Source organism: Rhopalosiphum padi, chromosome 2 (assembly GCF_020882245.1).
Source record: "Rhopalosiphum padi isolate XX-2018 chromosome 2, ASM2088224v1, whole genome shotgun sequence".
Lineage (NCBI taxonomy): Eukaryota > Metazoa > Arthropoda > Insecta > Hemiptera > Aphididae > Rhopalosiphum > Rhopalosiphum padi.
Window position 1 is genome coordinate 61,825,930 of NC_083598.1, and position 27,303 is coordinate 61,853,232.

The 27,303-nt window shown below is 25.7% G+C and overlaps 3 protein-coding genes across 3 annotated transcripts; all 3 read right to left on the reverse strand.

Annotated features, from left to right (window-relative positions):
* Nucleotides 1-658: 658 nt before the first annotated feature.
* Nucleotides 659-9,308, reverse strand: LOC132921094 (peroxidase-like). The gene is made up of 14 exons (XM_060983930.1): nt 8,883-9,308; nt 8,673-8,800; nt 7,369-7,519; nt 7,090-7,292; nt 6,849-7,025; nt 5,133-5,311; nt 4,825-5,023; nt 2,933-3,130; nt 2,612-2,753; nt 2,382-2,538; nt 2,098-2,271; nt 1,809-2,007; nt 1,619-1,724; nt 659-1,484 (listed from the first exon to the last, which is right to left on the reverse strand). Exons 2-14 carry the CDS (start codon nt 8,758-8,760, stop codon nt 1,421-1,423), a joined length of 2,037 nt encoding a protein of 678 aa, XP_060839913.1. The 5' UTR covers nt 8,761-8,800; nt 8,883-9,308; the 3' UTR covers nt 659-1,420.
* Nucleotides 9,309-12,255: 2,947 nt separating this feature from the next.
* On the reverse strand, nt 12,256-18,717 carry LOC132922073 (peroxidase-like). Its single transcript, XM_060985394.1, has 14 exons — nt 18,468-18,717; nt 18,108-18,227; nt 17,865-18,009; nt 17,582-17,784; nt 17,238-17,411; nt 15,958-16,136; nt 15,622-15,820; nt 14,073-14,270; nt 13,790-13,937; nt 13,556-13,712; nt 13,292-13,465; nt 13,005-13,203; nt 12,804-12,906; nt 12,256-12,518 (listed from the first exon to the last, which is right to left on the reverse strand). The coding sequence occupies exons 2-14, from the start codon at nt 18,190-18,192 to the stop codon at nt 12,455-12,457; spliced, it is 2,028 nt and encodes a 675-aa protein (XP_060841377.1). The 5' UTR covers nt 18,193-18,227; nt 18,468-18,717; the 3' UTR covers nt 12,256-12,454.
* Nucleotides 18,718-19,720: 1,003 nt separating this feature from the next.
* On the reverse strand, nt 19,721-27,149 carry LOC132922521 (peroxidase-like). The gene is made up of 13 exons (XM_060986088.1): nt 27,020-27,149; nt 26,827-26,956; nt 26,512-26,714; nt 26,274-26,447; nt 25,291-25,469; nt 24,948-25,146; nt 22,425-22,622; nt 21,792-21,939; nt 21,561-21,717; nt 21,287-21,460; nt 21,009-21,207; nt 20,773-20,875; nt 19,721-19,949 (listed from the first exon to the last, which is right to left on the reverse strand). The coding sequence occupies exons 1-13, from the start codon at nt 27,108-27,110 to the stop codon at nt 19,886-19,888; spliced, it is 2,019 nt and encodes a 672-aa protein (XP_060842071.1). The 5' UTR covers nt 27,111-27,149; the 3' UTR covers nt 19,721-19,885.
* Nucleotides 27,150-27,303: the final 154 nt, after the last annotated feature.

Consider the following 27,303-nt stretch of genomic DNA (forward strand, 5'->3'; position numbering starts at 1 on the left):
TAGATTTCCGTATTGGTCGTAAGATATTAATATTATGTATCACAGCCGGTAGTAGCTGACCACGAGGGCGATTTGAGCGGAAAGGGTTCACACTATCAGCCGTCACGGTTTGTCCACGCTCGATTTAGCCATTTAGGTATAAAATGAACGTAATATATACACGTATTATAGGTGAAGTATTATAGATATGTAACATACGTAAATTACGTATAATATCATATTATAATTACTTAAATTTACGATTATTATTATAGCAAGTACTACTTTTACGTCTTTATTTATAACGTGTTTACCTTTTATATTTACTATTTTATACCTAGTAAATAGGTGATTATGGATAATTTTTGATTATTTGTTTTACCTTATTTGTTTATTGAATCTTATTAGTGATAAACAGTCTTTATATATTTTAAATGTTACCAATGAGTTATATTATATCAGCTAGTTAAGATACATAATCATGTAAAAATACACACGTTGGTAACTATTACAGTATATGCCAAAACCATTTATCATAAATCAAATATACAATTCAGTTAAATATGAAATTATGATAATAATTAATTATGTAGGTACTACAACTACAGCACCAATACTTCTCTATTCATTAAAAATGCTTTTTAAGTCGTATGGTTCTGCATTACAATTATAGCTGCAATTCATACATCGTGGTTTTATTTTAATATACATATCTACACTATTTACAATAAAAATAACTTAATCCTAAGTAAAAGTATTTAAATTCGTATAAACCTTTCGTTTTTGTTGGATATTTTTGGATAATATTGTCGTTGTTTGGACAGTGGCTCGGGGCTGTTAAACGTTGTTAGCTTATATTGTAACATTATATAATTATACTGCAATTAAAAATAAATCTAGTTTAATATTATTCTAATTATATTTGATTAAGTTTAAAGCTTTAAGTATAACTAGTGCGTTATAGCTTCTATGGTGAATATAAAGTTATATTTCAGTTACATACAATTATTTATCATTGAAATCATACTCATAACAATACGTATTTTATTATCCAAAGGTGATATCATTGAATCGTATACTAATTATAAATCATTTAACAAACAGAACATTATTATTATTATTATTTTTATTAAAAATAAAACAATTAATAAAAAACTTTCTCTTAGTTGAAAAAATATGTATCTAATTATATAGTTGCATGCATGATATTGTTTATTTGATAATTTTTTTATTATTAATAAAATACCTATTTTTTAGTATTCTCAATAAAAAATGATATATATTTATTATATCATGACTAAGTGATTATTTTAATATAATTCTAAACATTTAACTATACACCTTTAAACTCTTAGACTACAATTATTATTGTATTTCATAATGAAGAAAAGTTCATAAATGTTGATTACTTATTACAAAAACGACACTTTTTTCTTATAAGTTACTTTTCTTTCCAAACAGAAAAATCGGGCTTGGGTATAAGATCACAAGGTACCAATGGATTCCTGTAAAATAATAACAAATTTAATTGTGTTTTTTTAAAATAATAATATATAATTTGTAATTAAAATAAATTAAGACTTTTGAAATAATGCAAACATGGTTATTTTAATTCATAGTATATATATAATGTACTTACTGATTTTTATTCGGTACGACAAATGCATTCCTTTGAACATTACTAATATTTGTTGTAATGCACATTATGTACGCCATTGTAGTTTTTCGTATTTCATTAAGTTGATCTTCTCAGATAGAAAAATATAATAAAAAATATAGATATCACAAATTATTAACTTATTTGGTACTTTAAAACTTATAAATATTACCTAAGTTAAAAGAACCCGTTTGATTTCCAAATTCGTAATAAAATCGATCACCAAACTTCCACCTGTAAAACATTTCTCCGACAATACATTGGAACGTATGACCCAACACGGATCCGGGTTTTTTATTTTCTAAAAGACCAGCTACATAATAATCAACATCGTCTACATCTTCGTATAATTTAACTAAGGTATTGACTTTCTTAAAAATAAAAAAATGATTGGTTTATTAAAAAGTTATCTGTGAGTTTGTATTGTAAATATATGAGTGTAGAATATTCAACATATTCACTTTTTCGCTTATCTGATCAGTCAAGTCTTCAAAGGTTTTAGCCTCACTCAACCCACACAGCTTCCTAAATTTATTGTAGGGCGGTACTCCACAATCTCTACCGCGTTCCATGTCCACGCTAACCAAGTCAAGTCTGTTCTTTTCGTTTGGGGTTCTGAATGTGAATTCACTAACCTAATACAAATTAATAATAATAGTATTTTAATCCAAAAACTACAGTTCTTTTCCGATTATATCATCACATAATCCTGATATAATATAGTACAAATAAATATACGATATACCTCTTCTGTAAAATATTGATCTTGATCTTGCGCATTCTGAGTTAGTAATCCCCTTGATAAATGATCATAATTATCTTTCCTTTGCACTATTTCAGGTATAAAGTAATAATTCCTCAAGAGTATTTTCGATGTTACATTCCCGGATTCATCGACCAAACTGGAAAACAAAAATATAACCATCAGCATAAACAAAAAATGTTTAAAATATTATGATCTATATTACTTTCTACGTCCCTTGTATATAGCTATGTTGTGATCTGAATGCAGCAGCAGTAAAACTAGTTATTGTAGTAGGGTTTATAGATTTATTGTAATTGTAGTCAAATCCTTCAGTCAATGGTAATAATTTGTTTGCCTTTGCGAATTCCTTTCCTGAGATTATAAAATACAAATCAATAATAATAAAAACATTTATAGTTAATAAACTCAAATTACTTAGTGTATGTATACTTATACAGAATATATCTATAAGAATTTATACTTTTCATCATTAATCTTAGACTATAATAATAAATATGTATATACAATAATAATGGTAAATGGTGTCGGACCTAAAAGTTCCGGAACGTATTCGTTGTATGTAACGTGCTGATACATTGCAATAACTATTTTCCTTGCATTTTGGTATATGCATTCGTCGTCCCACGATGGGTTCATATCTTTAAGTTCTTTGCATAAATAGTTATGTAGTCTAAGAAAGCAAGTTGTCTCAACTGCTAAATCAGGAAGTTGGTTCACTCTTGGATCACCTTAGTTAAAAGTTAAATATATTATTTTTAAATTCTATACAACTCAACTGAGTAGATAGCCAATAAACAGTTATACGATTATCAATAATAAAAATAATCATCCAATCTCTCTCTATCTGACTAATGCCTACCATACCAAAATATAGGTTCAGCAATTCAAATTTTGTATTTTTAGCTTAAATATTAGAGTTAAATGGCTAATTATTAAACTTAAAAGTAAGAATATTATCTGTGTTCTCTCATTGCATTTTTTATGGTATTTAAATTTTTAAGCGAGTTATGAGTATAATAGGTGGGTAAATTATTAATATTTAAAAATGCTCATAGTTCACTTAAAAATTAAAAAACCAATGAGTGTGAAAAAATACAAATACTGTTCTTACCTTTAAGTTATCAAACTTATTTATATATATATATACATAACTTATTATCAAATAGACCATTTCATTCTTTTATTTATGTTATATCGCTAAGATAATCGAATCTTAAATGGAGTGACTTTTTGTAGCATTACATACCAATCATAATATACTAATTATACATAATTTCTGTTTAAAAATTATTTTTAATTTGCACTTATTATTAACTTTAAAGTTTTATGACTCAAAACGTTTTTCCGATGAATGAAAATATGGCAAAAAAAATTGTTTTAACATATAAAAAATAACTTGATTAAGAGGACGCCATACCCACATGTGTTGTCTCTGTCTTACTAATGTAGTAATGTACATTATAACAAATTTTTTTTTAGCAGAATACATTTTGTGATGTTAGCTTTAATATTATAGTAAATTTGTTTATTACCAAATTTAAAGGTAAGAATATTATCTAGACAATGACATATGTTTTTAATGATATTATTATTTTAAAGCGAGTTACAGCTATGTAAAATATTACAACTTTAAAATGTTCATAATTCACTTTATAATGATAATATCAATAAAATCATATGTCATTGTTAAGATAATATTCTTACCTTTAAATTTTATAATAGGTAAATTTACTCTAATATTAAAGCTAACATCACAAAATGTATTCTGCTAAACAAAAATTTGTTATGATGTACATTAGTAATACAGATACAACACATGCGGGTATGGTGTCCTCTTAAGGATAAAATTTTTATCATATATTAGTATTTATAATCAATGACTTCGTATTATTACATTATAACAGTATAAAGTGTACTGTGTATAACATTAAACATCTAGTAAATTATTACATTTTAATAGTATTACTACCTATATTAAATTACAAACTATCTTTATTGTTGTCCATTGGTAATTCAATATGGTTTTATCCAGGTAGTATCAACCAAAAATTATGTAAATAGACGCTATTAATATTGTGATTTCATTATACAATTATTAATTATTAATTGTATGATGAAATCACTTAAAAATAATGTATTTGAATTTTGGATTATCACTGTATAACAAATAACTAAATTATTGGTAAACTGAAATATCTACAAAATAATCGACCTATACTACATTCAGATTATAAAATTACATTATTCTCAGAATCCGGTATATTAATATATTGTTAATAATATTATACATATTAATGTGTAATAATGCCATCTACAATTGGAACCGCTGAACATTTATTTTGGATGATATGTGTTAGTAAGACGGAAACAACACATTTGGATACGACGTTATCTTAATCGTATAAATATGACATTGAAGTACCTGTAATGTAGCATACTGCAGTTTCATTGTTCACGTTGCAAAATTGTGTTGAATTTTCGACATTAGGTAAAAATACCTGATCTTTGGGTCCCAACTGATATTTGAGCTCTCCATCAGCCAATTTCCGTAAGAACATAGCTGTGTCATTATCCGGACCATACAATAACGAAGCGTCAAGAAAACTGGAAGCTCCAGTTTGCTAATATGTAGATAAACGAAATTCGACAAAAATTATACAGATCTCATTATAAATTTCAGTTAATAAAAGACAATTTAAATAAATATTATTTTGTTTTCATTTTTATTACTTGTCTAACTGGTTTGATTGTACACCCTAGATCAGATGTGTCAGCTGTTCGTGCAATGGATAAACATCGTTTTTTCGATCCGGAATCGTCCTCGGGGATTGTAATATTAAGACATTGTTTTGGTAGATTTTCTGGGGTAGTACCATCTGGATTGCAACATTCCAGTGGACTGCTATCGTCTTATAGAATTGTAAGATATTTTCATTAAAAATAAGACGCTTGATGAATTATTATTTATTAAAATATTCATAATATTGAACTATTGATGATGTGTTGACTTGAATAATTGATATAATATTTAATAATCAAATAAAATAATTAATTAATTAATTTGTTTTATATACTTTTAGCTGTTCCGTCACGGCGTTGCCCGTGTATTAGATGCGTTAATAATGTGTGAAACTCACGTCGATCAAAAGGTTTTCAAAGTGTAATCGAATAAATACGTGTTTAACAGTCGCAAGATACAATGGAAGGGAAATACGTCAGGCGATGTTATTATTTAGAATGTATTATTATATATTTATTAGTTTAATAAAAAATTCTAATCGACCCTATCCAATAGTTGCATGTATTTTTATGTCTCCACAAAGGAAAAACATATTCTCATTTCTCAATATATCTTTATCAAAAAGTTTGGCCTCCCCTGGACTCTAAAGTAATCTATTTACTTTCTTTTTTTTTTAGTTATCTATTTATTTATCTTTTTTTTATCTATTTAGTATAAATATATCTATCTATCTATCTATCTATATATTTTCGATTTTGAAATTTATTTTACCAATAGTAAGCCACATTCTTTGTGGGTGTCATTGGTATAAATTTAGTCCGATTAAGTTAATTATTAATTACAAAATTAAATAAAAAAAACATATCTAAAGTAATTAGATATATCACATATTTTTAGTATCCTAGTAACCGCTTAGAAGAAATAATAAACAACTATTAAAAAATTAAAAAATACATATATCTATAGTTATATAAAAAGTATAAATTAGTATATTATTTAGTACATATTTATATATTATACTAAATAGATAAAAATAATAAAAAAAAATAAAAAGTAAAAAGTATGGATTAGTATATATACTAAATATACTAATATATAAGAGAAATATTCTATAACATACAAATCTGCTTAGTACTAATTAATTGTATCGTGTAGATATAAGCTGTTGATTTTAACACTATAATAGTTATAGTTGTGTTTATTTATCACCTTTTAAATGGGCATAATATTATATAAAGGTTCATTCATTGTGTTTTTTTGTGAGCTTAAGTTATAAAGCATTTATAAAAATGTATTTAAAAGTTTTTAGTTCCGAGTCCACGCATTGTTTTAAATTGAAATGTTTTTGACAAAAAAAAGTTGAATCACTATTTTTAATTTGTTTGGAACTTAAATAAATAAATAAAATTACACAATAATATTTTAAGTAATTTACATTTTTATAATTAGATATAAGGTTTTTTTTATTTATCATCCAACTATAATTAAATTGGTAGGTAATTTAATCGATTCCTTAAAAAACATACATCTCATATCGCTCTCATTCATTTAAAATAGTAGTGTTATTATTAGTAGAATATGTAGGTATTAGGTATATAGCAATTATAAATTATTTTACATGAAAAAAGCTGTTAAAAATCATCTCATCAAAAATGGTAAAAGTTTACTTATATTAAAATTTGAATAGCGTGCTTTGAGATACATACCTAATGTAGTTTTGGAAAGCAATAATGCAGTATCGTGTGTAATAATTTGACCAAATTGCATCATAAGTGAATTATGTCTTGGTGCCGGAAAATCTTTATCTATGAAAGCAGTTGTTCGTATGTGTCTGACATTTGGTAATTCATTACCCGATTTCGCTTTTCTTATTTCGCTATTATCTTAAATTTAATTTATTCGTTTATCATATTATAAACACTAAAGATATTCACTTAGTATACATACTATCTGAATAGTTTGCTTGAATAATTCGTATGTTTGCTGTATTAGCTTGTCCCCAAACTGGATTATCTAAGTTATTACAACTACCATCCATAGTTCTAAACCGATACTCGATATCACAATCGGGCTTAGAAAAACATTTGTCGGCAAGGTTAATATCGTCTGGGCTTAAGAGTCCAGTAGATTCCGGTTCCTTCATAAGTGACCTAAATAATACAAAATTCAACACAATTAAATATTTATAAAAAAAAAAAAGGTAACACAAATTAAATTTTTATTTACGGTATTGTAGAAGGATTTGGATCTGCATTATCAGTTAATAAATCACTTATTATAAAATTATACGTTCTTGTATCCTGAATGTTGTCATTTTCATGGATATCGTTTGTTGCATATTTACAACGGGCTCCCTTTGAAATGCGATTTTTGTAATCTACTTGAAAAATAATAATGATGGAATATACTATGTTTAAATACAAAGAGGGAATATACAACTTTTCCGTTTTTATTTATCGTGCAAAACAGTATTGTTATTAAAAATTTCACGTACCTGAATACATTTAATGACAATAAGCCACTAATTTTTCTAACTTAGTTAGATTTTATACTACTGATTTAAAAAAAAAACACGAATTAAGTAAATAATATAGCGTATTATACTTTTTTTTTTAAATATCTTCAGACATAGTATGGAGATATCACCTTTCTGTTGTACTAAAACTAGTTTGTCTTGGTAAATCAATACTTAAAATTCATAACCGACTGAATGTAATTATTTACGAATCTAAAGAAGATGCAATTCAACTACTAGAATATTTCAATGAGGCTAAGATATAATTTTTTTCTTCTAACCTTGGAATTGTCAGAGTAAAAACCTTCTTTAACGATAACTATTAAAATATTTGTATATTTGCTTCAAAAATGAATTACCAAAAGTGATTGATGTATGGCCAATGAGATGATCCGCCGGACATCATTCAGCACCCCGCACGTAAGTTTTAAATCTATATATTCTATATTATTTACCAATTTTTACATTAAGTGTCGTTGTTTACGAATGAAACTGTTTAATTTTAATGTTTCATGTGTGAAAATTTTTTTTTACTATCTCAACTGAATTTTATCTGATAATGATCTTGTTCTAATTAATTATAGTACTTATTCTTCGTTTATTATAGTAATTTTATTTAATCTTGAGCACATTTTAGTACAATTTGTAATTAGCTCTAATCTGTTTTAATTAGTGGTGTTTAATTTAATTCTAACTCGTCAGCTTTAACTTATGGCAATTTAATGTATAGTTGAGACTACTAGACTACTTTACTAGTAGGTATTATACCTACTTGTATTTTTTTATTTTTTGTTTTTAATCTATATTACTAGCTATACATATAATATTTACAGAATTTTTATAATTTATTTTTCCAAAGTTTGATTAAGTTAAAGGCTACCTTTTAACCAACATTTTTGGTTATTAATTGTTACTAATTGAATATTTACTTTCTAAAAATAGCTTAAATTAAATATTTTTTATTCAGGGTACCGGCTGACAAAAATTGAAAAATATGATTTAATATATTATTAACCTGTATAATGTGAGTTTTCCACGTTTTGATGAAGGCCACGCGTTACACCAACAAACAACACTAAATTAATAATTGCAATTGTCTTCATATTTGAACTTTTGTTAACTTATAATATAATAATGCAAGAACTGAAACACATTGAGAATTGAAATTTAAAATAGTTTTTGTTGTTAATGAATTGTTATAATATTCTATTGAGTTGTAACTTACCTATATTATACCGGTGATTGTTTTGATATCTAAATCTGCATATCGGCATAGGTATTAGATTATATAATATAGTTGGCTGCAACTTGTTTGCGCACAATCTATAATTTTTACCTAAAAAATCGGAACTCGTTTGCGCACCACGATTATATTAAATGTATAACTGATTTGCGCACACGAAAATAATTATATTTTATCTCGGTGACAGATGAGCACTGATAATCATCGGATAAAGAGTACGGAAACGTTATTAAATTCCTTACAAATAGAACGTATCGAGAACTTATAGTGTGCGTACATGGAATTTGTGACTTTAGCCTATATTTACCGAATGTGGATTTAGAAATTAGTAATAAAAGTTTTTGAATCGCGACGTGGAAATATTAGTATTAGTATAAATAATTTTAAATTCGCCAAATATCGTGTTTTAAAAAGTGGTTATATAGTTTATACCAGGTATAATGTTATATTTTATATTATAAATACTTATCAACGATCGATATTTGACCAATCATATAATCGTACGAATAATGTTGATCGCATATTTTTTTTAAGTATATCTATGGAGTGATCTATTTAATTATTTTAGAAATTATTGAGGTTTTTTTTTTATATAAGTTTAAGTCATTACAAATAACGTTTTTAAAAAAAAATATAGTATTTTTTATCGTTTTTAAGTTTTTTACTCACTCAAATGACAATATATATTTTTAATTTTTAATTTTCCAAAGCAGAATATTATTCGTAATATAAGTAAATTATGTTCTACAAGTAGCTTATTAGTTAAAATTATTTAAAGTTTGGATGAGCAGAGTAATTGTACAAACATTTTGCGGATCACCTTTGTGGTGCCAAGCTTATCTAAACTTCAAATACTTATAATTTATAAACAAGTAGTCTAAAGTTCAATTTTCTTGTATAAAACTACTCTTTCTAAAATATATCCTTCATAAAAATGATAATGATAAAAATTATTAAAGCAAATTTTTTTGTTTTAGAAAGATGCTGGTTTTAATGACTTTAAAATAAGTAAAATAAATATTTACAAAACCATCAGTTGTTTCTGAAATAATGCATATCTTACATTAAATTAATCACTCTGTATATATCAATGTCATTTAATTATATTATTGGTCAATAACTGAAGGACAAACCATTTGTCTATAACGCGTAATGGATTAATGTAATATTGATGCATCTATATCGTGTCCTATCATGGATTATCTTGAAGTAGGCTTCATCCAACTTAAAAAGTGTCAATAGGTTTTAAATAATAAGTGTCTTCCATTAAATGGATCTGGATTAACGTCATGTTACGATATAATATCGTATTACCTAAATAATAATGACATACTAAGCTATTATGTTTATCGAAACACGAATTATTATAGTCAATTGAAGTTTAAATCCAAATTTTTATTTAAAAAATTATCATTAAATTGGATGTGTTAAAACTTGAATTTGAATTCGAATTCAACGATAAATAATTCTATAAGACAAAAAACTATACTAAGCAGGGATGGTCTGTCAGTTAATATTTAACATTTTATTTTTGAGGATATTTTATTAGAAATTTATATTTCCATCAGTAATACAATAATATTTTGAACTAGTTTTCGTCAAAACAAATATCATATAATATAGGCAATATAGGTTATCATTAACTTTTAAGTCAATGGTGTGATTCATAATGATACACAGATACATCATCCCACACTCAGAAACCAGAATTAAACAACACAATATAACTCGTATTGTCTGGGACAGACTCAAGTACATTTTATTAAATCGATAGGTATACAATATCGAAATATTTTAAATAACTGATTTTAAAAATATTGGTTTTAACAATAATAGTTAGTAATAATGTCAACCGAAATAATTTTTGTTTTACACTATCATACAAATATCGATAATAATCACTGTACTACGTATATATTCGGCTACAACTTGTTTGCGCACATTTACCTTTTTTACAACTCGTTTGCCCAAAAATACACAACTCGATTGCGCACATATATTTTGGTTACCTGTGACAAAAATCACTATTGTCAGAACTCGTTTGCGCACACATTTTCCTTCTCACTTTAACAGGCTTAGGACTGTCTGTTTCAAACTTAAATTTATTTGTTATTAATTTGTTTGGTTTTATGTACAAATCGTTTTCTGCACTATGTTTAACAGTACTTCTGATTATTTCTCTCGTGATTGTTCGATTATTATACTCTTCATGATTACGGGAGTTGGTTACTTTTATTATTTTATTTAATTTATTAACAATAACACTCGCAGAATATTTTTTATTAGTACATCTAAAATTAAAATTTCCATTCATTAAAACACGATACTCACTAAATTTATAATTGTCAATATTAAAACATCGTTTTCCTCGCCGAGTTTCAAAAATATTACAAATTTCTACGTCCATATTAAATAGTTTACGTCGTCCAACACACTAGCCACAAATGTACTGAAACTGAACCATACCTACTAAAACTATCCTAAAAGTAGTTTAGAAAATCCAAAATGATATGATCTACACTTATAAGATAATATTGCTATAAAATATTTGATAATTTGTACTGCAGTACATGTGTGTGAATGTGTTGTAGTTGTGCGCAAACAAGTGATATATTTTCAGGTAAATGACTGATTTCGTCGTGCGCAAACGAGTCATCGATTTTCAGGTAAAAAATTTTGAATTTGCGCAAACGAGTTGCAGCGATATATTCATGTCAGGAATGTACGCAGAATGTGGTTAAAAATTAATCTAACCTATATTAATTTAATTATTTTTATGGAGAAAATACTTAAGAGAAATCATCTCTCAATGTTTGATTTCAAAACACTTATGCAAAATGCAAGAACCCTTCTGGTTTTGGATGTAGGTACATAAATTTTTAACAAAAATGTACATACCAAGTTAATGCCGCGCCGTGAATGATTATGATTGAACATAAGAGTTTAAATCTCCAATCATAATTTGTAGCAATTAAATATTAAAGTATTGTTGTAAGTATAAACAACTGACAAAGTTTCTTTAAAATGATTTTTAGGAACAGTGGAAGTTGTTTTTTTTATTTTTAATGATATTTTACATAAAGGATTCCGATTAATTTAGTATTTAAGCCATTTCAACCAACCAGTATGGCAGCATTTTGCAACATTCACAGTAGTTATTCGAAAATGCACAACTTCGGGTCTTTTTCTTCGGTAACTATTTAAATAATAATAATGTTTTTTTTATGGAAATAAAAGTTGTAATTTTTATATTTAATTTAAATAATCATCTACTGCCTAATTTTTAATATTCTTGACATATAAAAATACAATTAAAAAGTATATAGATATTAAATAATTTAAATAAAATGATAATTATTTTAAAATATCTTTCATGTAGTACGAGTCATGTGTAAAAATTTTGTTCTAACTTCTAATACTAAACATGTTTAAATATCTAATGATAAATTTATAATATTTCATACTTATTTACTACATGATACAAAGTATATAAATATAGAATATATATATATATATATATATATATATAAAAACTAATTGACACAATATTCTTATTAACTGTCTATCCAAGGAGCCAAATTGAATTTCGTTATTGAGTTGCAGGATACCAAAGGGTTTCTGAAAGAAAGAAAAAAATTATTATTTTTTTTTATTAATTTAATAACAAATTTGCATCGATAATGGCATTCGTTGCGTATCATAATAATAATATTATAATTTTATTAATTATATACACTTTTTATTATTTTCTATATTATATTCAAAATTTAAATACATAATGGAAATTTAACTTTATCTATGTTTTTATGGCACATTTTTTTTTAAAGAAACGTGTACGATGTATTCTATAAAATCAGTTTAAACCAATTTAAATTATAAAAATTTATGTTTTAAAGCACTCACCGACTGCTGGGTACATCAAATGCATTCTGTTGTATAAAACGAATGTCTGACGTCACACACATCAGGAAAGCTAATGTCGTTTTTCGTATTTCATTAAGTTGGTCTTTTATAAAATAAAAAAATATATATAAATATATGCATTAAATTGTTTAAATGAACATAAAAATAGTGGTACTTAAACTTTATAACCATTAACGTTACCTAAGCTAAAAGAACCTGGTTGGTTTCCAAATTCGTAAAAAAATCTATCGCCAAATTTCCATCTGAAAAACATTTCACCTATAACGCATTGGAATGTGTGCCCAAATATGGATCCCGGTTTTGGTTTTTCTAAAGTACCAGCTGCATAATAGTCAATGTCATCCACGTGTTCATACAAGCTAGCTAATGCGTCGACGTTCTACAAAACATTTAAATTTACAAGATATAGATAATTATTGCATTAGATAATAATATACCAACGAGTGGATACATGAATTCTTAATTACTTTTTTACTTATTTGATCAGTCAAGTCACTAAATTTTCTAGCAGCTTTCAATCCACATAGTTGCCTGAATTTATTATAGGGGGGTTCCCCAAAATCTCGGCCACGTTCTAAATCTATGGTGATCAAGTCAACGCCGTCTGTTTTGTTCGGGGTTTTGAATAGAAATTCACTTATCTATATCAAACAATCAACACGTTTTTTGTTATAAATATTATTGTTTTCACCCAATAGGTAAATAGTATAATTTAAACCAAAATAAAATACTTCTTTAGTAAAAAATTGATCTTGTCCCTGTGCGTGTTGTGTAAGCATTCCTCTAACGAGGCTATCATAATTATCTTTATTTTGTACTATGTCGGGTCTTAAAAAAATATCACTTAGACGTAATGTTGACGTGGTTTGTCTGGATTCATTAACTAAACTATAAAATAAATAATTTTTAATTGAATTTAAATCAGTTTCGTAGAATAATGTTATGATGCATATGATTTAATTTACTCCATGGATCCTTGTATATAGCTGTGGAGAGCTCTATACGCAGCAGCGGTAAAACTAGTAAATGTAGTCGGGTTTAAAAATGCATCATAGTTATCGTTAAAGCCTTGACTTAACGGTAGTAATTTATTTTCCCTGGAAAAATCTCTTCCTGTAATTATTTAATATGTATGATAATAACAATACATTATACGCATAGTTTTATGTATTTGACGTATATATCTGTAGGTAATAGTTTTATGTTTTATTGAAAATCTAATGTTTATGGAAAATAGTGATCACCTACCCAAAATTACCGGAACAAATTCATTGTATGTAACATGCTGGTACATTGCGATGAGTAATCTCCTAGCTTCTTGGTATATTTTTCCGTCATTCCACGCGGGGTTCAATCTATTTAACTCATCGCACAGTATGTTATGTAATCGTAATAAGGAAATTGTATTGACTGCCATATTGGGATGTTGGTTAACTCTTACATCTCCTGAATAAAATGTGCATTTTATACAATAAAGGAAGTTAATTTTGTAAAACAGAATTTAATAAAATAAAATAATAATATATAATATATAGAAAACTAAATTAGATACACATACATAAATATATTAAACATAATAATTGCATATAGATAATTATTGTCTAACAATATGATTAGTTTTATCGGTAAACATATAATCTTTTTAACCAATTAATAATTATGTACATTAAGTAATACTTTATAAAGTTCGACTTGAAAAGAACAACATGTGATATAACGTATAAGTATATGTGAATATACTTATACATATTTATCCGATAAGAACTATTGCACCTATTTTTTGGTATAGTGTAATTCTATTATTTTTCTGATAATTATTTAATTTTTAATTAATATTTCACTTAAGAGGACATTGCGAGTAGCAAGTGTTGTTTTTTCTTACATACATATACATAATATGAAACATTTTTGTTCAGCAGAATTAATTTTGTGATGTTAGCTTTAATATTAGAGTAAATTTAGCTATTATCAAATTTATAGGTAAACATATTATTTAGGAAATGTCACATGCTTTAAATGATATTATCATTTTAAAGTTGTAATATTTTACATAGCTATAACTCACTTTAAAATAATAATATCAATAAAAGGATATGACATTTCCTAGATAATATTTCTATCTTTAAATTTGATGATAAGTAAATTTACTCTAATATTATTAAAGCTAACATCACAAAATGTGTTCTGTTGAACCCAAATTTGCTATGATGTACGTTAGCAAGACAGAGACACCACACGGGGGTATAAAGTCTTCTTAATAGAAATTAGTAAAATGCTTTATAATTTGCTATAGTCGATTTTACAATTTTTAGCGCAGTTGAAGAAAAAATATATATGCTTGGATATTCTATAATAACTAATTCGAATGATAATTGATACTTTTAAGCTCTTAAACAGTCTGTTTAAAAAGGAAGTTATTTCTTATTATCTTAAGTGTGTAATATCACAATAGTATTATAGGTAGACCAATTTTATTTTAAATTATGCAATGTCTTGCTTTAATTGATAACATTGAACAACTATAGATATTTTTTTTTACAAAGATTCCATAAAGTTTATAAATCAATTTATTTGTTTCTGTTTGTTTGTACCTTAATAGACATTTGTGTCTTAATGTACAAAATTAACTCTTAATCGTTAAGGACTGATTAGCGTTCATTTCAATAAATAAATAAATAAATTATGATTGATCAACGAAATTATTTTTATAATTTATTCAAAACGATTTTTGATTTAAAAAATGAACAAACTTAAATGGAAGGACCTCAAACGATTTTAACGAACATAATTTTAATACCTGAAGCGTAGCATACTGACTTATCTGTAGGAACGTTACACGACTGTGATGGTTTTTTTACATTTGGTAAATACGATTTTCCGTTAGATCCAGACTGTATTTTCAGTTTTCCATTATTAAATGTACGTAAACTTCTTGCTGTAACAGCATCTGAACCGTACAATGCCGAGCCGTCAATAAAACTAGTAACACCAATAAGCTATAAAATACCAAATTACATTGAGAAAAATATAATTATTTATTAATTCTATTGTAAAATGTAATTAATTAATATTTGTACTTGAAATTTAAACAAGTGTGTAAAGATTTGAAAATGATATTATAGATCATACATACTTGTCGAACCGGTTGGATTTGACAACCTATGTCTGACGTATCAGCTACTCGTGGAGTGGACATACATCGTCTTTTCGAACCAGGATCGTTTTGTGGGATTGTAATCGGAAGGCACCCTTTCGGTAGAAATCTTGGAGTCGTACCATCTGGGTTACAACATTCAAGTGTACCACCATTTCCTTAAATACGACACATCTTTATTATTATGACATGTTTTGATAAACTTAAGAGTTAATAAGGCTGATTTATGTATTTATATTTTTGTAATCTATCTATTTTTCAATCTATAAATTCAAAAACATATAAACAATTTATATTCCCCGATTATTTGTGATAGGCTTCTACAAACATTTTATGATTTTCGATTACAAAGATGAAAAAATAAGCGTTTTACGTGCGAAAGTATTAATAACTTTAAGCAACACTAATTGTATCATATTATAAATAAATATTTATATTTTTTTTTAACTCATCAACTTAATTAAATTATAAGTTAGTCAGTGAAATTAATAACTAAGGTTAGAATAACAATTATCATCTATCTTTCTTGTACGCTGGTATAATATATAATATATTAATAATAAAACCAGTTCGTTTACGCATAATGTTTTAAAGTTATTAAAAAATCTCTACTTAAATGTCTTTTTACCCATCCTATATTGAGTATATTTTTAAACAAATTTTAATAGATACAACTAGGCAGTCACATAAAAATAACTATAACACATATTATGTAATACAATAAAAATAGGTTTAGGTACGAGTGAAATGATTATATGAAACACGAATACCTATAATGAATCAGTGTTCGTACTACGTACTAAGTTGAATACTTATACAAAATACCAGTGAGTCATATAATTTATAACTCATAAAGTCATAACCAAATATTTAGGTTTTTGTTAAAATAATGTGTTTTTTTAAGATATACTGGTATCTGTAACAATTCATTATAAAGTTGTAATAAATGTACAAAAAATTATTAATACAATTTATAATTAGTATTTTCGTTTATACACATTTAAAATAATAAAAACTATATACCATTGATGGCTAATAATAATTACTGACGAGGTGATCTAAGTAAAATGAGGGTATATTACAGTATTGCGACTAACAACTAGCAGTCAGTTATTATTTATTGTTCTAATAGAACTTTTTTTTCATGAAATTATTATATATATATTTAGTATGAAATGTTATTTTTGGAAATCATAAAACATTATTCAATATTATATTAAGGTATAAATTTAATTTATTTTATCATTAAAATATTTTACCTGCAAGCTTAGGAAATGTCAATTCAGTATCGTGTGCAATCATTTGTCCAAATTGTGTGACCAATACATTATGTTCTAGTGCAGGTTTATCCATGTCTAAGAATATTGTCGTTCGTATAAGTCTGGAATTAGGCAATTCGCGACCCGAAATAGCTTTTCTTTGCTGCGATTTACCTTAAATTGTATTATATATCATTACATTTTTTTATTATTAAATAAATATTTATTTATTTTTAAAATTATACCACATTGATAATTTTACTATTATTAAATAAATAAAATATCATTGATAAGGTAAATAATAAGAAGCACTAAAATTATTATATTTAATATATACTAATTACCATCAAAATAATTTGCTTCGATTATTCGGGTACTCGATGTATTTGCCTGTCCCCAAACTGGGAAATTCAAATTATTACAACGACCATCTATGGTTCTAAATGGTGAAATGGGATCACACTCTGGAATAGGAAAGCATTCATCGGCAAGGTCAATCTCTATCGGTGTTAACATTCCAAAAGCGTTTGATGGAGTCATTAGAGATCTAATAAAAATGTTGATACAATACATTAATATGAAAAGCAAAGATTGTTGATACATAATTATAATTTAACTTTAATTTACGGTATCTTGGCAGGTCTTAGATCTATAACTGCTGGTTCATCTCTCATAATAATATGTGGGCGATTTCTTTCAACCCGAAAGAAATTGTTTTTCGGGGGGACATTTTTAGCATGTAACTGGTGTGATTCTGGTTGATTTTTTCTATCTAAGTAAATAAAAGTAAGAATATAAGTTATTAAAATATAATGTATACCTATGAATATTTATTATCTAGCTATTTTACTTAATTTTAGTTATATTTACCTGGTCTATGTCCAGTTTCTTCTTTTCTGTGAAATTGACATGCTACGCAAACAACGAACAAGAAAACGATAATAATTCTTTTCATTTTTTTAGCAACTGTTGACAATGCGACGATCACAACTGAAACACATTAATGTCTTACCTATGTATGTTTAGATTGTCGTAACCCTACTTAGCTATTTATAGGTTTGAATTTTAAATATTATGCTTAAACAATACTATCTCGCAAAATGTATCAAATCGTTCTTAAATACACGTCATTACAAATAATAACAATAGCATTAATAATTAAACTGTTGTGGCTATTAAATTGGTGCTTGTTACATTAAACACAATAATTATGGCTTTTGGTTAACTAACCTTGTTTAGGCCACGGGTACTTATGCAATTATCATTTTATGAAAATTTATTTAGGTAAATATTTATAATTACACAAGTATTAATATATTTTATGCATAATCGAATTTAGATATAGTTTAAAAAAAAAATTAAATACGAAAGTGATAATTATATATATATTAGGATTTATTTCAACGCATTCAAACAAATAAGTTTATAAACATTTGACTACTCCTCCGCTCAAATTTACGGCAACGATACAGATTCTGCTCAGAACAAATTGATCAGACGGCAGGTGAAATTTTATATTTTATTTACATTTCTATAGCAAGGTCGTCTCGGATAATCCGGTTTTTCCTTGTACTTAACCTTGAACTAATCAGGGCACTGTATTATTATTTTTATAAATATATTATTTTCGTACTATTTTTTAATAATTTTTTGTATATCACTTACCTCGTAAATCATAATCGAATCTTCGTAATGACGTAGCATGATAAAGACTAAATAGACACTTTTTGAATATTTTTTTATTTACCGCGGTTCATGACATGCTCATAGGCCCTATGCCCATATATTTTGTACAAAAATGGTCGTAGATTCTTTTACGAATTAGATAGGTATGACTTTTTGACCATATTTATGCATAGACCGGTGGAGTTGTACGACTTACTCGGCTATTTTTTCTTGTCTCAGTAAATGAACTTGATTTCTAACTTAACTACGTGTCATTTATTTACTTCAAACCTATCATCGAAGAAGACCTACGACAAAGTGGACCTCGTCGTTAAATCGTTCTGAATCTAATTTTATTGAGACCAGCTAGTGTTTGTAGTGCAGTTAAAAATAACACAATTTATATCTACAGTTGTATCGTAATATTAATAATAATAATAATATATTATATTTTTAATATAAGCTTTTAAAGAATCAGTTTTAAAAGCGTATTATTATTATTTTTTAAATTTAGTTTTTTTTATCGTTTAACAATGAATTGAAAAAATACGATAATATTCTAATTATTTTAAGATCATGACGTAACTAAAATAATAAATATTATAAATTCGTTCATTTAAAATTATCACTTTGCACCGTAGGTACAATGTTATAATAGTCACGTCTATCATACAATAGTTTTTATTTTGACGGAAGAAAATAAAAACACAGAATATTTCAATATTTCAGCTATTTTAACAAAATCATCACGTATTTATCACGAAGTTAACTTTATAGAGCAGCAAAACGTAAAAACAGGTAAAAGAAAAACAATGAAATACGTGAAAACCAAAAGTAATTTTTCTTTAATTTATTATTTGAATAAAAAGATAAATAAATCATACATATTCAAAAAAAGTTACAAAATCGACGTTTTTTTTCGTTAGGTACTATTTAGAAAGTATACGAATATATGCAAGTAATCCAACAATTTAATTTTTATTTTACTCTTCTTTCCAAGCAGACAAATTGAGTTTTGGTATGGAATTGCAAGATACCAATGGATTACTAAAAAATTATAAATACATTACATTACAAAATAGTTTATTTTTATCCATCACACATATTTTTTTATTGTGATCTAATAATTGTCTTGACACTGATCTAACTATAAATATTGTTCAGCTGTTCTATTAAGACGTATTTGATACATTATGGATAAATTAAATTAGGTAGAAACATAAAATATTTAAACAATTTAAAACCAGTCGATGAAAACATTTATGTGATAAGTAATGAATAACTGAAAACAAATCAAGCCTACATTTGTAAACAATAAGATAAGTAGCTATACAAAAGTTAATGCATTATTCATAACAAACTTAAGAAAATATTACGTAATAAATAACAATTATTATAATTTCGCTCTACAAGTATATAAGTATCAATTAACTTATAATAATTAGGTTACAATTTGGTTAATCATTGTACTTTAATTAAGAGATAAGATGTAGTAGAAAAAGGGTTCTTGTACGGTGATTGCGTATCGTGGTCATTCTCGAACAACGTTTTTAATAAAGTGTTATATTTAATTGTGTGAGCGTATTAGCGTACGTCGAATAGATCGGCATATACGACAAAGTGGTGTTCAACTAGTGACTCGTTACTTTATGGATAAGTGTGTTATTTCTACGATATTTTAAGTATACGCGTGACGTAAATACGATATAATACGTGAAAAATTACTCAATATTCCACCGTTCATAACCAGTATAAGATGTCAATTTAAAATAAACGATATTTCAATTTATCCATTTTGTAATAAATTATAGTATACAGAAACAGTTCATCTATAGTAAAAATATATTATTGTACAGTAGAGGGTACTTACCGACTACTGAGTATTTCAAACATATTTTTTTGCACAGAATTAATGTCTGATGTAATACACACGATGAGTCCTAATGACGTTTTTCTTATTTCATTGAGTTGATCTATTCAAAAAACAGTATTACAAAAGCCTATTATAATAAAGGTTAGTGAATGACGGTATCATAAAACATATAACTATTGTATCATAATAATAATAATTATTACGTATTGTCGTGTTATATTAGTAGAGGTTACCTAATTTAAAAGAACCGATCTGATTGCCAAATTCGTAATAAAATCGATCACCATACTTCAATCTGAAAAACATTTCTCCAACAACACATTGGAACGTATGGCCTAACATAGATCCTGGCTTTGGTTTTTCCAAGAGTCCACCCACGTAATAGTCAACATCGTCCACGTGTTCATAGATCTTTGATAAGGCATCAACGCTCTTCGTTAAAAAATAATTGATTAGTCGTCGAGTTTCTTTAAATGTATATTGTACTATGCAAAATATCTGACGGTCTTACTTTTTTATCCATTTGGTCAACCAAATAATCAAATGTTTTGGCCTCACTCAATCCACAAAGTTGTCTGAATTTATTGTAGGATGGCTCTCCGTAATCTCTACCGCGTTCCAAGTCTACGCTGGCCAAGTCGATATGTTGATGTCTGTCAGGTATTCTGACAGCGAGTTCACTAACCTATACAAATAATAATAATTAGAATCAGTGATATGCCAACAATTTTTTTTTATAATCATCGTTACCACGACGTTTTATATGAAAGCTAAATTGTGTATACCTCTTCTGTGAAATATTGATCTACTTCTTGTGCTTTTTGCGTTAATAATCCTCTAGTGAAGCTATCATAATTATCTTGTTTTTGTACTATGTCGGGTTTAAAAAAATAATCACTCAATCGTATTTTTGACGTTATTTTTCGGGCTTCACTCACTAATCTGTAATGAAATAGAAATATTGCCATGACACAGGAAATAATAACAAATCTTTGGTTGCATTATTTTATATTTACTCAATAAATCCTCTTATGGAGCTATGCAGTGATCTGAACGCAGCGGCTGTGAAACTAGTTATTGTAGTAGGATTTAAATATTGATCGTAACTATCGTCAAATCCTTTAGTCAACGGTAGTAAATAGTTTTCTCTAGAAAAATCTCTTCCTGAGGTGATTAAAAAAAATAATATAAAATTTATTTTTAATCATTGATAATATGAAAATTTGCATTAAAGTACTTATAGTAGGTACACTCAAATTTCCAAAATATGTGAAGTAATGAAATTAACTTATAAATTTATAGTTGTATTCTACATAACTTGAATGGTACCAATAAATATTAGATTATAATTTTAAAACTGTATACAAATAAATGTATATTCTGAAAAATAAATAATTACTAGTAAATAACTAGGCAGATATAAAACATTTTATTTTTAAATAATTTGTTTAAAATAATCGTTATATTTAAAATTATTATGTAAGTATTGACTTTTTTTAAACTAAAATTGTATTCCTAAATATGCATACACGTATAAAATATTTAAGAATAGAATACAATTTTGTACTTAGAATGATAATACTTTGAATCAAATAAGTATCTCTATTGCACAAAATTATTAAATTAATTGGTTATGAGTTATAACTAACCTAAAATTACTGGAACAAGTTCATTATATGTAACATGCTGATGAATTGCAATGAGTAATCTCCTGGCTTCTTGGTATATTCGCTCATCATCCCACTTGGGGTTTAAGCTTTTAAGCTCATCACATAAATAGTTATGTAGTCTCATTAATAAAATTGTAACAACTGCCATATCTGGTTGTACGTTAACTCTTGGGTCACCTAATAAATACAAACACACAATAAAATATTTTAATATTATTATATCATATTAAACATAACTTAATGTTCATTTTTAGGAAACATAAGTAAAATAAAAAGGCTTTACAAGATTAAAATAGGGTGGCAAAATTATTAAATACTGTTAAATATGTGCATATGCATACAATTTCTTTAAAATTAATATAAATATATAAAATTTAAATACTACACTTTTGTTTTTCTCCTTAAGATGTATATTATATTTAGTCTTAACATGAATAATAACTAATTTTGTACAAACCGTTTTTAGTAATCAAGTCAACCATAACCTATTATAGTTAGTTATAATACTGTAATTAGAAAAGGAAATTATTGTAAATTTGTGATTAGTTCTTGAGTGTTTATATTATCCAAGTATTATGGCTAATCTTAAAATTCATAAATTACGTATTAAATCTATACCATAAAAGTATGTTATAATAAAAATTAAAAAAGCTAAAGTTTTAATTTTACTAATTAGTTTAATAAAAATCAATAACTTTCAATGATTGTTCACAAATGGGATAATATTCTACTATTATTTAGGTAACTAATTTCACCAAATTATACTTATTTTATGTGCATTTATATTTAGTTATCTTTTTATTTTTACTGTTTTATGTTATGTCAGACTGCTAACTTTTAAATATTTTATGTAAGAATATATTAAATGAAGTTTTCCTTAAAATTAATAAATAATATTTGTAATTTATTTTGTAATAAATTAGACTTTACATAATATTTTTTTCAGTGAGCTATATTATCCTGAGGAAACGCACACATACAGATTATAGGTAGTTTTGTTAAAATTTAAATGCTTATTGATTTAAATATATATTTAAAATTATGGTAAATTGATTGTAGTCGTAAAATTAAGTAAAAACGTACTATTTTTTATTCAATTCCGACATTAAAATGATCAGTTGATGTAAAACGCACAATTTGTGTATTAATATACATTTTGTCAAAATTAACTATTTACTATTTGTTATAAATTATACTATTACTGTTATAGAATTTGTTAAATAATGTGATCAAAATGTACTTAATACATACATTTTTTCAAAATATATGATTTTCGTTCCGATAAAAAAAAGTACAATTTTCTATATAAATAGTACAGGAAGGAAAATATATAAATGCAAAACGTACTATTTACAAAAACTACAATATCTTTACTTTTTTTTTTTATTTTTAAGTATATTTCATTGAATTAAAAAGTTTTAATATATGTTATAAGGTCTTTGTTTTGCATATTATCGACTCGCCAACGTAAATCAAAAAAAAAAATTCGTTTATATTATTGATACTTTTTTTATGACCTACAAAATGTTGAAATAAGCTCGAAAAATGAAATCGAAATGAGATTATAAATGTATAAATTGATAATATTAATGAACAATATTGTAGCTCTTTTATTAATTTACTTAAAATATTATTTTAATCAATTTATATATTTGTACAACTATGTCAAAAATAATTATTTTTACGATTTACGTTACTATTCGGATTGATCAAAGCAAAATGTATTATTTGTTGGAAATAGAACATTTTGGTTTAACTCAAAATAAGAAAAACTACATTTAAGTACATACAATAAACTTTGAAATACTTTCGCAAATAGAATTTAATTAAACAAATTGTTATCTATTTTTAACCATTTACTTGACATTTATATCTCAATGATTTAATACAAAGTAGAAAATGTCCTCTTTTGAAAAATATATAAAATACCAATAGTGTGTTATGTATTGCGTCACATGATTGGAGTTTGTTTCATGTCGTAAAAGTAAAACGTGCGTAATTATTGAGTTTTACCTGTATAGTAAATTCTTTACCGAACCAATTTATAATTAGTATTTAATATTTATTTGTTTGCAATATTATTATAACAGTATTCAAAATAAAAATACTATTTTTGATACTTGTGATAACAATTAATAACGATAATTTCAATATTATAATGAATCTAATACATTTTAGTATAATCTAAGAAAAAGGATTAATGTATTATTATCAAGGCATGTATGCATTTTCAATAATAATACATAATTTAATATGTATGATGTATTATATAATATTATGTGATGTACCTATAGTAACTATATATTAATAAATTAACTTCTTAAAATAATCCTTATTAATGGAGGTGTCTAAGAATTATTATGTTCACTAATTTAGTTTAATATTTGTTAAATTATACACTTTAAGTGCATAATATAACTAACTTTTTTCTTAAAAATTAAAAGAAAATATATCAAATAATTAGTATAATTGTAATTGTTTATATTTAAATTCTCTAATTACCTGTAACATAACATACTGTGCTATCAAAAGTGACGTTGCAAAGTTCTGTCGCTTTTTTTACATTGGGTAGATAAGATTTCCCATTAGGTCCCAACTGCCGCCTGAGCTTACCATTTTTGAATGTTCTTATAGAACGCGATATTTCAAGGTCGGATCCATATAATATCGATGCGTCAATAAAACTGGACACCCCAATCATCTAAAATAAATACAAAAAAAATAAAAATCAGCAAATAGTCGTTAATTTATTTTTTGTTATTATAAATATTCATTCCATTATAATTAACTGATGACAATTAAAATTATATTTAAATCTATGCATAAAATGAGTACAGATGCTTACTTGTCTGACTGGTTTAATATCACAACCTTGATCCGATGTGTCAAGTGCTCTTGGAACGGATAAGCATCGGTGTTTTGAATGTGGTTCATTATCGTCGATTTTAATTTGTAGGCATTCTTTCGGTAGAATATCCGGTGTAGAACCATCCTCATTGCAACACTTCAGTGGGCCATAAGGTCCTTTTATAATATATTTATATCGCTTAGATTTTATAAATATCAAAATATGGAATAAGTTTGGAATTATTACAGTAATATTGAAAGTAATTAGACATTAATGTTGTTTTTTTGATTAATGTCCTATTACAAACATTATTTATCTAACTTTTGCAAGACAAACTAATATAAATAAAAAATATAAAAAAATTTAAAAATAAAAAATATATTTTTAATTCATGCATAATATTGATTATTATCAAATTTTAATGAATTAAAATTTATAAAATAGCATGTCAGTAATAAAAGATACACTCGTATTATTAACTACTGTTTACATTTAACACTTAATGTGTTGATTTCAGATTTGTAAGTTAACCAATTTTTGGTGAAAAATGTTAATATATATTGTATCTTATTATACCTGTATATATGTGCAATTTAATTCTGACAGAGTTTATGTTTGTTTTTGAAGTTGTAAATAATAATCAGTAACAAAAAATCAGTGAAGTAATTGGAAAACTATGGAGTTGATTTTTATTATCTACTATTTTTTTTCTATTATTAGATTATTTTATTCGATAGTTAAAATATTTAAAATACATCTAACTTATTCATTATTTAAATTATAATATTATCATATATTATATGTTACAACTTTAACTTAAACAATTAAAAATTAAAAAATATTCATTGTAACTCTTACATTACTGTTTTGAAATTAGTCATTTCCATTTTGAGCAATTATTTCAAATAGACACAAACATAATTAATAATTTTTGTTGAGATTTGGCATAATATTATTATTATTAATATTTTGAAACTTACCCGACTCTTTGAGTAATGTGAATTCTATATCATGCGTAACAATTTGTGCATATTGCATGACAAATAAATTATTTTTCGACGAAGCTCTGTCAATGTCTTCTAATATAGATGTACGTATTTTTCGGGCATTTGGCAATTCGCGACCCGATATTGATTTTCTTGGTTGGGCGTAACCTAAAATTATATTATTTCACTATAATATTTAAGTTTAAAATGATTTGTAATATTTAATAATTACCATCAGAATAATTAGCTTGAATAATTCGTGTGCTTGCTGTATTAGCTTGTCCCCAAGTTGGATATTGTAAATTATTACAACTCCCATCCATAGTCCTAAATCGATTAAAAAAATCACAATGTGGCCTAGGAAAACATTGATCTGCGAGGCTAATTTCTTGTGGCTGTAAAAATCCAATGGACATTGAAGGATCCATTAAAGACCTAGAATAATTCAAACACTTTATATTAAACGAGTGATAAAATATATTATATTATATTGCAATAAATAGATATATTGATATAAATATATAATTATATTTATAGTTTTATTTACGGTATCTTAGAAGGACATTGATCTAATAATAGTTCATCGCTCATTGTAAAATGTTTTGTCTCTTCACTTTGAATGTTGTTGGTTTTAATTATTTCGTTTCTAGCACGTATTTTCGGTAGATCATAAGTATCTAAGAAAAAAAATAATATTATTATACAATAATTATAACTGTTTCATTAAAATATTCATTTACATGCATTGGGTTTAATTCTTTCATTTTGAAAATTGTCACAATCACACAATAAACCCGCAAGTAAGACTAACAAAATTGTAACTCTCTCCATTGTTGAAGTCTAATAAATAACGTGACAGTTGTGACTGGTATTAGCTTTATACGTTTAGATTTCCATAATCCTATTTAGCTATGTATCAGTTTGACTATTGTATAATATGTTTATATAATGCACTATCATATAAAAATTATCACGTTGCAATTCAATTTAAATGTTAATAAAAAATACAATTTTTATTACAATT